The 13120-nt window shown below is 47.0% G+C and overlaps 1 protein-coding gene across 7 annotated transcripts in view; it reads left to right on the top strand.

Moving 5' to 3' along the window:
* Positions 1-13120, top strand: part of LOC135902261 (uncharacterized) — a 761927-nt gene that overhangs the window by 531284 nt on the left and 217523 nt on the right. For all 7 annotated transcript variants that reach the window (XM_070541346.1, XM_070541345.1, XM_070541343.1 and 4 more), the window contains one exon: positions 282-478. In XM_070541346.1, the coding sequence (XP_070397447.1) occupies positions 282-478 (197 nt within the window). The remainder of the gene's footprint in view (positions 1-281; positions 479-13120) is intronic.

Raw genomic sequence — 13120 nt, 5'->3', positions numbered from 1 at the left:
TTAAGCGCAATACACTGTAGCCCACCAATTTTGTCGTTGCGCGCATCTTGGTGGCGCGTTTGGCAGCATTCGCTATGACAGTGTGCTGCTGTGATGGCGAAAAGTGTGACTAGCACACAATGTGATGATCTTGTGGGTTTTACCCACGACCGCGGCAGCCACTAATGTACCGCACGAGTGTTGTTTTCAGACGCTGCGCGCGACGAATATAAACTTACAACACTAATAGACCACTCAGTCTCCTATGTCTGTCGCCGGACGTCGATGTTTCGAACTTGCAGGTGAAGTGATCCTGGAGAAGTGCTCGTTCGCGAGGACAAAGAAGCGATGTGGCTCTCTCTGCCTGCGGGACATCAGCCTGAGGGTGGCCCCAGGTTCCCTAGTGGGCATCGCGGGGCCTGTGGGCAGCGGCAAGTCCACCTTGCTCAAGGCTATCCTGGGAGAACTGCACGCGGTTCACGGTACCGTAACGGTAAAGGTATGTCAGTGGGAAGCAGCGCGTATGGAAGTAATCTTTTACCACTCGCGCAGTGTTGGTCCCGCAAGCTCTGTGGCCAATAATTGTACGCGGGCGCAAAATTACCAATTTCTAAAACAGAGTCGAGTGGTGCCGAATGTAATAAATGCTTGTATCATTCCAATGCTTCCCGATAACCGTGGAATAATAAAACAGCCAGCATATTTTCACTGAGACTACAAAGAACATGATAAAATTAGTAAGAAACATAATCCAAGAGCGCATCCTTGGATCTGGCTACAGCATTTGCAATTCTATCTGCGAGAAGCGCTCAAATTCTAACTCCATCTGATAAAACATACATGTTTGACATATACAGGAGCATGTACAAGTTTACGGCATGGACACTACAGATAAAATGATTCAGTAATCGTTTCATTAACATTTTGTAACTCTGGCTCGCTGTTTCTCCAAAATCGACCAGCAACAGCGTATTGGTGATATCCTACGGAAACATTGGCCAAACTGCAAAGTACGCGGCAGTCTGTGCGAGCCTATTTGTTCACTCCTCCGTGATAACAACGCACGCAGACAGAAAAAGAGAAAAAGGCCGGACAAGTGCTTTTTGAAATCCACCTATTTCCTGTCCTTGTGCTTTTCACTCCCTCTCACCCCAACATGACAAACGATAATCCTCTTTCTTTTCCCTTCAATAAATGCCTCCAGAGAGTAGCACGCCAGAAGCTCAGGCCGAACCCTCTGCCATTTCCTATAATCTACATTTCTCTTTCGCGCATGGTGGCTAGCAGAAGCAAACCATACTCCATCACTTATTTTTCTCTGCTGCAGGGTCACCTTTCTTTATATTTGGCAGGCCTAACAGCAATGAATCCTTCTGGCTGCTATTACCAGGGAGCAGAACTTTTTTGCCGTTTCCACTACGCCTGTGGCACGCGCATTTCTTGGCACATGGGCGACACCTGTCTAAGCAACAAGAAAAATAAGGAGCCCTGTGGGCACGGTACTCGGCTGCCTAACGAACGGGGGCTTTCGTTGATCTTGGGGCTCGCCATCTCGGAATATTTCATTTCTCGGGAAAGTGGGAATACTTGGCCCTGTTGCTTCAAAGGACAAAATAATCCCTGTCCCTAAATACCTTTCCGCTGTTACTGAACCTCCAAAGCATACTACAGTGAAGGAGATCCGATGATTTGTCGAATTGTGTTCATACGCTTGTCGCCCTGTACGAAATTTAGGCACAACCATTGCTTCACTTACGAAGCTGTTGCCCTGTTCACGCTATTTTTGCTACTAGATGCCAGACTGCGATAAAGACTTCACGAAACTACGGCATCTACTTACTTGGGTGCAAGTGCCATTGTGAACCGACTTGTCTGACCTAATTTCATACGGCCCTTCGCGGAGTCATTACAGTTTTCTTACAGCGCAAGCCAGACTTTATTATGTCGTGTTTTATGCAAGCGGTGCCTCACCAAGGCGGAAGCCAACAGCTTTGTCACCGATCAGAGGGCCTCGCCGCTATATGAGCTGGAAGCAAGGTGCGCAAATGTTAGCAATACCTATTATCATATATTTCATCATGAAAACTAGTGCATAAATTGTTGTTACACAGTTACCTGCGCACAAACACATGGACAGCGGAAACCACGATGACACTTCGCTGCACTCGCAACTATGTTTGATTGAGAACGCCATGATATATACACAGCAGTTCTTGAGCATGTCAGCTACTTGGTAGTGGATAACATAGCGCTCTGTCGCGGATACACGATATGGTCTTTGTCGCAGTGGTGCACTGGTACCCGTGTCGATGCGATGACAAAGAGTTGACGAGCGGCCCAAGGGAACATGCTGACAGTCGAAAGATGAACGGAACTTGTCGAGAAGGCGTAGAAGCTGGGCGTGTTGAGAAACAGTCAACGTGTCGGCGATGGAGCTATGTAAAACATCGGGTGACGTCGACTCCTGCGCCGGTTTACAGGACACTTTGGCGACCTCATGAGTAGCGATGGAACCAGTTGGCAATCAATGATGGCAGCCCGGTCGACACACTGGGCACGGCCAACGCACTCCCCACGAAGCAAAGCGAGAAGACAGGACAATCGGTTGGTGACGAGCAATCTGCTGACGCCGGCATGAACGTCCAAAAGAGCGAAAGGCAGCGGGGAACATTTGCGACGAGCAAAAATGGCAGATAGCATAAAAAGTACGCTGTCATCAGCAACAATGTTTCATGACACTGTGGCAAGGGCAGAAGAGTGTTTTGTAATTGTAATGTCTTCGGCAACAAATACTTTGAAATTCCACTTCAGCACGAGAACAGTCGTTGCCAGCCTTATTAGTGGAAAGGAAGTCCCAGCCCAAAATAGGATTGTGGGAACAAGAACGGAGCACAAAAAATTCGACGGTGTAGAACAGGCCATTGATCACAACGCGAGCAGTACACGTAGCTGCAGGCGTGATGCGGTCTGCGCTGGCAGTACGAAGTGACACGTTGGACAATGGCATCGTAACTTTTTTGAGCGAACGGCAAAGTTTGGCACTAATAAGTGAAACTGCGGCACCAGTGTCAACGAGGACGAGTGCGGCGAAGCCGTCCACATATACATCAATAACATTAGTCGGAGAAGGGAGAGGCCTTGGTCTGTTTGTGGGTGACGCAGTTCTTCCCTCTGAAACTGCGACGATTATTTTTCCCATTCCGGCGAAGAAGGACGACGACGCATCGACGAAAGCGAGCGATGTTGAGGCGATGGCGAATGGTGGTCAACTAGGGGGTGGTGGTTCGAGTAGAAAGATATCTGGCCAGGGCTCTGAGAGGTGGAGGAGGACGTGTGTGGGGAAAAGTATGGTCCAGCGTTGAAGCTACGGTGGTAGGACGTTGCGCGGTGACGACAAAATCGTGCAACGTGACCAGGTAGACCACAGGCAAAACATATTGGCTGGTTGTCAGGAGTGCGCTATTGTCCACTGCTGTGTAGGTACCACGGCTGAACGAAGTGAGGAGCTCGACGCAGTTGCACGAGAGATGCGGATGGCGCATAGGTTGGAGGTGGTGGCCGCGCGGAAGCCTCGGCTAGGCTCAGAGGTGCAGTCACCTCGGGAAGAACAAAGGGAGTCGGCACCGGCAGAGTCTTGCAGGAAGAAGAAAGAGCTGCACACACTTGCTCGTGGATGACCTGGCGAAGGTTGGCCGGCAAAGGAGAAGGTGGTGGCGTGGCTGAGGACAGCAGCGTAAGCTGACGAGCGACCTCAGCACGAACGAACTCTTTTATCTGGCAAAGCAGGGAGTCCTTCTCGGGAGCCACGGTCATGCTCGCGAGGGTTTCATCGGATGCAAGGGGGCGCCGCGTGAGAAGACACTGTCTGCAGAGCTCATCAAAACTCTGGGAAAGCTCAATGACCTCAGAAACAGTGCCTGGATTTTTGGACAGCAGCATATGAAAGGCACCGTCGGAAATACCCCTCATGATGTGACGTACCTTGTCCACCTCCGCCATCGTCGTGTTGACACGCCGGCAGAGGTTGACGATGTCCTCTATGTAGCTGGTGAACGTTTCACCAGTTTGCTGGGATCGGCTTTGTAGGCGTTGTTCAACGCGAAGTTTGCGCACGCCAGGGCGGCCGAAAACTTCAGCGATGCTGGTTTTGAAGCTAGTCCACGTGCCGAGATTGGCTTTGTGGTTTTTGAACCACAGTTTGGCGACGCCTGATAAATAGCGGATCGCGTTGCCGAGCTTGAGGGGATCGTCCACTTTGTAGGTGTTGCTGGCGCGTTCATACGATTCCAGCCAATCTTCAACGTCTTTTTCATCGGTGCCGTTGAAGATGTCAGGATCCCGCAGACACTGGGCACCGGCACATACGATGGCTGGAGTAACCGGTGGGGATGTCGGGCTGGGGTCTTCTGGCATGACAGATGGGTGCCTAATTCCAGGTTGGTGGAAAACCACAGCCCCTCCACCTGAATTTAATATGAATACGGTCCAAGAGAGCAGCGGGCAGCGTGTCTTAACCAGAGCAGCTCAGGTAATCTCAAGCTCGCGCCTCGCGGACGACTGGAGATGTGTCTGCAGCACTGGGAACACTACACTCCACTACAGAAGAAATACCAAGTCCATTCTCTCTTGCCTTCTTCACACTAGAACACAATCCATTACGCATATTGAAACCAATTCTCTTTTGCTTTCTGCAAGCTAGAATACTGTTGAATACCCATATTTAAGCCGTTATATTTAAAATTGTTGTCTAATCATGAGCTATCCACAGAACTTAAGGTACTCACACGAACACTGCACGAAGTCATCGGCTTGTACGCTTTATTGTCGCTATCCAACCATGAAATGCTCGATGAATCAATGGGTTTAAACTCATCCATACCTTTAAACGTTACATGAAATTTCATCTGTATGATCGTTACACTCATATTTTCGGTGGCGCAACGGTTCTTCGTACAGTTTCGCACATCCTTTATCGCGAATGTAGCGCCCTTAAAAAGCGAAAATGCCTTGCAGCGTTAAAATAACTGTTCTAGAATAACACTTCCGTGATGCATTTCATCACTATCAACAAACGAAAATTCGCAAAGGCTTCGCTACAATATTGAGCACTGCTCGAACTTTAAAATTATCAAAAGAGACATCACCGTAGCGTGTTTCTATATGGATTTGCTTAAGACAGCGCAAAACGCCGTATGCTTCATCAGCCTTGAATGACTGCATATAGAAATATATCTTCTAAAAAACAAATAAAACTACAAATTTCTTGCTCAAATCTTAATACACGCTTTATTTTCGGCAGCCTATTCGTCCTGTAGCTTCAATTTGGAGCGTACACAGTATATGCGGATTGTTTTTTCGGCATTCTTGCCCTATCCCTCTCCGCCACCGCACGCGGTATTGAACCGATGGCGTTCCTTCTAACCTCAAGGCCAAATTGCATTGCAAGCTGAGAGACCCAAGTGAAGTAGCGTTGCATTTTTTTAGTATGTTGCTTTAAAGCGAGAAAGAGCACACTGATAAGCACGTATGCGTTACCACACACGAACACCCCAAGAGAGGGCACTTGCCTCCATGCGAAAAAACAAGTACACTTGGATATAAACAAATGTGCAAGTCTCACTTGTGTGTCAGTTGGTTCTGATATGCAAACCTAATGTATATACCACCTCTTGGTCATTCTTTCTAGGATTCGTACTTCTTGACTGTTTTTATTAATTGTACGAACAGCATGTGCTCCACTCATGTGTGTTTTGTGAACATATTTTACCCGCCGTGGTTGCTCAGTGGCTATGGTGTTGGGCTGCTGAGCACGAGGTCGCGGGATCGAATCCCGGCCACGGCGGCCGCATTTCGATGGGGCCGAAATGCGAAAACACCCGTGTACTTGGATTTAGGTGAACGTTAAAGAACCCCAGGTGGTCGAAATTTCCGGAGTCCTCCACTACGGCGTGCCTCATAATCAGAAAGTGGTTTTGGCACGTAAAACCCCGTAGTAAAAAAGAACATATTTTCTGATGTGAAAGCATCAAATGCCCCATTGAGCCGTAAAGCCGGCACCTGTAGCAGCAAAGCGACACCTACATTCGCATTGCCTGCGACGCCAGGTCACGTACCCACTTCAACGAAGCAGAGTGGGTGAAAGGGGGACCAACATGCTACCGCGCCAGGTTTTCCGCGAGGTAAGAGGGCATTGCTGCGACGCCACGTCACCCTCCTCTCGTAAGCCTGTGTCATCCGCGCGTTTCTTGTCCGCGCACGCTCTCGACTGCATTCTACCTTCGCCTCACTAATGTAAAAAACTACAAAATGAATTCGAAAGGAAGAGCGTTGGTGGTGGTGAGTTTCGGTCCTATGACCCCACGATCAGAAGCCCAGTGACTTACCCACTGAGCTAAACCAGCGCCTCTTAAATAGCAGGCCTGTGCACTCGGCTTTATCAGATCATGCTATTTGGACCGAGATGTCCTTTTCCAAGCGCAGCTTGATGATAACGTTGATGTCAAAATCACCGAAACATCCATGACGTCACGGGTGCAACCTAGGAGGCTGACGGCAAGTGGCCCGACGCCCTTAGTAAAACGAATTCTTAGGTGAGTTGATCACTTATTGCAGGCGCAACAGCAGCGCCAAAAAACACACGCAAAAGAAAGGAACAATGACACACACGGACAATCGTTGCAACTCACAACTGATTTTATTCCATAAAAAAAAGTTGAATATAAAGGCTGCTTGGCGCATGCGCGTTCGCAGACAAAGAAAGCGTGCCACCATGACACCAAAAAACCAGCTTCAATAGTCTATTGGAAATATTTTGAGCTTCTGGTTACCCTCAGTCGGTCGTGATAGCTGTTTCCGAGACTCCCTGAGAAAAGTAAAGCGCACGACGAGTTTGAAGACGAAGGAAGAGGAAAGAAGCTTACGACCGGAAGTGGTACCCTACCTACACAAAATTTCGCACAACCGGAAGAAGTTTACGGGCGAGTTTGAAATACCGGTCGTTTTCTCCGCTCCGTAAAAGCTATCCAAGCTATGCCGCCGTATTTCCCTCAAGGAATCCGCAAAAGGTGGATCAAGAAAAAAGCATGCCAGGCCATTGTGCGGTGCTAATCAGGAATAGTATACGAAATACCGCTGTCCTGCGGAAACGCTGGACGTAGGCCACACTGGCAAATGCCTGAACGATCGGCTGAGGGAGCACCAAGTAAATTTAGAGAACTGCAAAGACGTGCGCTTAGTCATCATCAGCCTGGTTACGCCCACTGCAGGGCAAAGGCCTCTCCCATATTTCTCCAACAACCCAGGTCATGTACTAATTGTGGCCATACCGTCCCTGCAAACTTCTTAATCTCATCCGCCCACCTAACTTTCTGCCGTCCCCTGCTACGCTTCCCTTCCCTTGAAATCCAGTCCGTAACCCTTAATGACCATCGGTTATCTTCCCTCCTCAATACATGACCCGCCCATGCCCATTTCTTTTTCTTTATTTCAACTAAGATGTCATTAACTCGCGTTTGTTCCCTCACCCAATCTGCTCTTTTCTTATCCTTTAACGTTACATCTATAATTCTTCTTTCCATAGCTCGTTGCGTCGTCCTCAATTTGAGTAGAACCCTTCTCGTAAGCCTCCAGGTTTCTGCCCCGTAGGTGAGTACTCGTAAGACACATCTATTATACACTTTTCTCTTGAGGGATAATGGCAACCTGCTGTTCATGATCTCAGAATGCCTGCCAAACGCACCCCAGCCCATTCTTATTCTTCTGATTATTTCTGTCTCAAGATCCGGATCCGCAGTCACTACCTGCCCTAAGTAGATGGGTTCCCTTACGAATTCCAGTGCCTCGCTGCCTATTGTAAACTTCTGTTCTCTTCCGAGACTGTTAAACATTACTTTAGTTTTCTGCAGATTAATTTTTAGACCCACTCTTCTGCTTTGCCTCTCCAGGTCAGTGAGCATGCATTGCAGTTGGTCCCCTGAGTTACTAAGCAAGGCAATATCATCAGCGAATCGCAAGTTACTAAGGTATTCGCCATTAACTTTTATCCCCATTTGTTCCCAATCCAGGTCTCTGAATACCTCCTGTAAACACGCTGTGAATAGCATTGGAGAGATCGTATCTCCCTGCCTGACGCCTTTCTTTATTGGGATTTTGTTGCTTTCTTTATGGAGGACTACAGTGGCTGTGGAGCCGCTATAGATACTTTTCAGTATTTTTACATATGGCTCGTCTACACCCTGATTCCGTAATGCCTCAATGACTGCTGAGGTTTCGACAGAATCAAATGCTTTCTCGTAATCAAGGAAAGTTATATACAAGGGTTGGTTATATTCCGCACATTTCTCTATCACCTGATTGATAGTGTGAATATCATCTGTTGTTGAGTAGCCTTTACGGAATCCTGCCTGGTCCTTTGCTTGACAGAAGTCTAAGGTGTTCCTGATTCTATTTGCGATTACCTTAGTAAATTGTTTGTTGGCAACGGACAGTAAGCTGATCGGTCTATAATTTTTCAAGTCTTTGGCGTCCCCTTTCTTATGGATTAGGAATATATTAGCGTTTTTCCAAGATTCCGGTACGCTCGAAGTTATGAGGCATTGAGTATACAGGGTGGCCAGTTTCTCTAGAACAATCTGCCCACCATCCTTCAACAAATCTGCTGTTACCTGATCCTCCCCAGCTGCCTTCCCCCTTTGCATATCTCCCAAGGCTTTCTTTACTTCTTCCGGCGTTACCTGTGGGATTTCGAATTCCTCTAGTCGATTTTCTCTTCCATTATCGTCGCGGGTGGCACTGGTACTGTAGAAATCTCTATAGAACTCCTCAGCCACTTGTACTATCTCATCCATATTAGTAATGATATTGCCGGCTTTGTCTCTTAACGCATACATCTGATTCTTGCCAATTCCCAGTTTCTTCTTCACTGTTTTTAGGCTTCCTCCGTTCCTGAGAGCATGTTCAATTCTATCCATATTATACTTCCTTATGTCAGCTGTCTTACGCTTGTTGATTAACTTCGAAAGTTCTGCCAGTTCTATTGTAGCTCTAGGGTTAGAGGCTTTCTTACATTGGCGTTTCTTGATCAGATCTTTCGTCTCCTGCGATAGTTTACTGGTATCCTGCCTAACGGAGTTACCACCGACTTCCATTGCACACTCCTTAATGATGTCCACAAGATTGTCGTTCATTGCTTCAACACTAAGGTCCTCTTCCTGAGTTAAAGCCGAATACCTGTTCTGTAGCTTGATCTGGAATTCCTCTATTTTACCTCTCACCGCTAACTCATTCATCGGCTTCGTATGTACCAGTTTCTTCCGTTCCCTTCTCAGGTCTAGGCTAATTCGAGTTCTTACCATCCTGTGGTCACTGCAGCGCACCTTGCCGAGCACGTCCGCATCTTGTATGATGCCAGGGTTAGCGCAGAGTATGAAGTCTATTTCATTTCTAGTCTCGCCGTTCGGGCCCCTCCACGTCCACTTTCGGCTATCCCGCTTGCGGAAGAAGGTATTCATTATCCTCATATTATTCTGTTCCGCAAACTCTACTAATAACTCCCCGCTGATATTCCTAGTGCCTATGCCATATTCCCCCACTGCCTTGTCTCCAGCCTGCTTTTTGCCTACCTTGGCATCAAAGTCACCCATTAGTATAGTGTATTTAGTTTTCACTCTACCCATCACCGATTCCACGTCTTCATAGAAGCTTTCGACTTCCTGCTCATCATGACTGGATGTAGGGGCGTAAACCTGTACAATCTTCATTTTGTACCTCTTATTAAGTTTCACAACAAGACCTGCCACCCTCTCGTTAATGCTGTAGAATTCCTGTATGTTACCAGCTAAATTCTTAATAATCAGGAATCCGACGCCTAGTTCCCTTCTCTCTGTTAATCCCCGGTAGCACAGGACGTGCCCGCTTTTTAGCACAGTATATGCTTCTTTTGGCTTCCTAACTTCACTGAGCCCTATTATATCCCATTTACTGCCCTCTAATTCCTTCAATAGCGCTGCTAGACTCGCCTCACTACATAACGTTCTAGCCGTCAACGTTGCCAGGTTCATATTCCAATGGCGGCCTGTCCGGAGCCAATGATTCTTAGCACCCTCTGCAGCGTCGCAGGTCTGACCACCGCCGTGGTCAGTTGCTTCGCAGCTGCTGGGGACTGAGGGCCGGGGTTTGATTGTGTTGTTCATATAGGAGGTTGTGGCCAAGTACTGCACCAGGGTGGCCAATCCTGCTCTGGTGAGGGAGTGCGTTACCGGTTCTGGTCACCGGGATCAGGCCACACTCCGGGCCTGTTTATGCAATTTTATCAACACGCGGATTTTTTTTTAAATCCGGTGGAAAATTGCCGGCACCGGGATTCGAACCACGGACCTCTTTGCACGCGAGGCGGGTGTTCTACCTCTACGCCACCGCTGCACCCTTGCACCCCGTGCGCTTAGTACAGCACTGCATTTCCTGCAAGAAGAATTCGCCGCGTTTTGAGATTGCGAAGATATTGATCATCATCAGCAGCAGCAGCATATTTTTTGCCCACTGCAGGACGAAGGCCTTTTACTGCGATCTCCAATTACCCCTGTCCTCCACTAACCGATTCCAACCAGCACCTGCGAATTTCCAAATTTCATCACTCCACCTAGCCTTCTGCCGTCCTCCACTGCGTTTCCCTTCTCTTGGTACCCATTCTGTAACCCTAATGGTCCAACGGTTATCTAACCGACACATTACATACATACCCAGCTTGATATTTTTTCTCTTGATGTCAATCAGAATATTGTGTATACCCGTTTGCTCTCTGATCCAAATTGCTCTCTTTCTGTCTCTTAACGTTGTGCCTAGCATTATTCGTTCCACCACTCTTTGCGTGGTCCTTAACCTGGTCTCAAGCCTCAGCCTCTTAGTCAATCTCTAAGCCTCTGCCGCATATGCGAGCACCGGTAAAATGCACTGTTTTACACTTTCCTTTTCAATGATAATGGTAAGCTTCCAGTCCGGAGCTGACAATGTCTGCCGCATGCGATCTCACCCATGTTTATTCATGTGTGAATTTCCTTCTCGTGATCAGGGTTCCCTGAGATTAGTTAATCTAGGTGAGCGTACTCCTTCATAGACTCTAGAGGCTGACTAGCGATCCTGAACTCGTGCTCCCTTGCCCAGCTATTCATCATTACCTCTCTCTTCTGCATATTAATCTTCAACCCCAATCTTACACTCTCCCTGTTAAGGTCCTCAATCGTTTGTTGTAACTCGTCCGCAGTGTTGCTGAATAGAACAATGTCATTGGCAAATCGATGGTTGCTGAGGTATTTGCCGTCAATCATTACTCCTAAGCCTTCCCAGTTTTATAGCTTGAATGCTTCTTCCAAACACGCAGTGAATAGCATTGGAGAGATTGTGTCTCCCTTTCTGACCCATTTCTTTATAGAATTAGAACTCGTGCGTGAATTTGAATTCGAATTCGATACGTGATTAAGAATTCTTATCATTAAGTTAGCTGTGAAATCTTTGTAGATACTTTCTAAAGTATTTACACAAGCGGTCTGTACGCCTTGCTTGCGTCCTCTAAGACTGCTCGTATCTCTATTGAATCAAATTCCTTTTCCTATTCTATGAAAGCGGTATAGAGAGGCTCACTGTACTCTGCGGATTTCTCGATTGCCTGTGTAATGCCATGAACGCGATCCATTGTAGAGTATCCTTTCTTGAAGGCAGCCTGTTCTCTTGGTTTATAAAAGTCCAGTGTTGCCCTTATTCTACTGTAGATTATTTTGGTTAATATTTTATAGAATACTTGGAGTAAGCTAATGGGCCTATAATTTTTCAATTCTTTACGTCTCCCTTTTTGTGGATTAGTATATTTCTTGCATTCTTCCAGTTTTCTGGTGCCCTTGCAGTCGATAGGCATCTCTATAAAGACCCGCTAGTTTTCCAAGCATAATGCGTCGCCATCTTTGATTAAATCGACTGTTATTTCATCTTCTCCTGCCGATCTTCCTCATTGCATGTCTTGTACGGCCTTTCTGAACTCATCGTTAGTTATAGGAGGAATTTCTGTATCGTGTTCATTACTCTTTATAATGGAGCTATCCTGGCGCCTCTGGGTACTGTACAGGTGAGTATAAAGTTCTTCGGCTGCTTTCACTATACCTTCGGCATTGCTGATAATATTACCTTGCTTATCTTTCAGTGCATACATCTTGGCTTGTCCTATGCCAAGCTTGCTTCTCACTTATTTCAGGCTGCGTTCGTCTTTTACGGCTCCTTCAGTCTTTCGCACGTTGTAGTTTCGAATATCACTTATTTTCGCCTTGTTTATCAGTTGTGAGCGTTCCGCGAATTTTATATTATCTCTTGAGTTCGACGCTTTCCTTCTCTGTCGTTTCTTCATGTGGTCCTTTATTGCTTGGGAGAGCTTGCCTACTGATTGCCGTGGTACCTTACCTCCCACTTCAATTGCTGCCTTTAAAGCAAGCGTAGTTACGGTTTCATTCATTCGCTCTATGCAATCATCATCACTTGGTTCTAAGGCTGCATATTGGTTTCCAGGTACCAGCCTGAATCTGCCTGCTTTTACCCTTATTGCCCCTAGATTGACCTGTTTCTTCTTGACCAATTTTGCTCTTTCTCTCTTCAACTTGAGCTAAATCCTACCACTGATTAACCTGTGATCACTACACTTTACCCTGCCTATCACTTCTACATCCTGCACTGTGCTGGGGTCGGCAGAATGTGTGCAATCAATTTCATTTCTTTTTCCACCATTAGGGCTTTTCCAAATCCACTTTCTGTTGCTACGCTTCCTGAAAAAGGCATTCATTATTCTGCGGGTTCTGCCACAATCTCTCCTCTAGCATTCTTTGAATCGACGCTGTAGTTCCCTATTGCTTGTTCCCCAACCTGCTTTTTCCCCACTTTTGCATTGCAGCCACCCATTACTACACCATCTTAAGATATTAGGTAGGGGCAAAGACAAGACACCACGAGAGCTACCGGAAGCCTTCCATATAATGAGAATCGGTAGTAATTGCATTAGTGATGCGTCGATTGGGTTATGTGGTTTGGAATGCGACCTTTTCTCAGGAAAAAGATAAGATGTACTTGGTGGGGTGTTGCGGTGGCACGCGTTCTTTTTCTCCGAACG

Source organism: Dermacentor albipictus, chromosome 6, assembly GCF_038994185.2.
Source record: "Dermacentor albipictus isolate Rhodes 1998 colony chromosome 6, USDA_Dalb.pri_finalv2, whole genome shotgun sequence".
Taxonomy (NCBI): Eukaryota; Metazoa; Arthropoda; class Arachnida; order Ixodida; family Ixodidae; genus Dermacentor; species Dermacentor albipictus.
The sequence above is the reverse complement of the archived record's forward strand: the minus strand, read 5'-3'. Positions and strand labels throughout refer to the sequence as shown.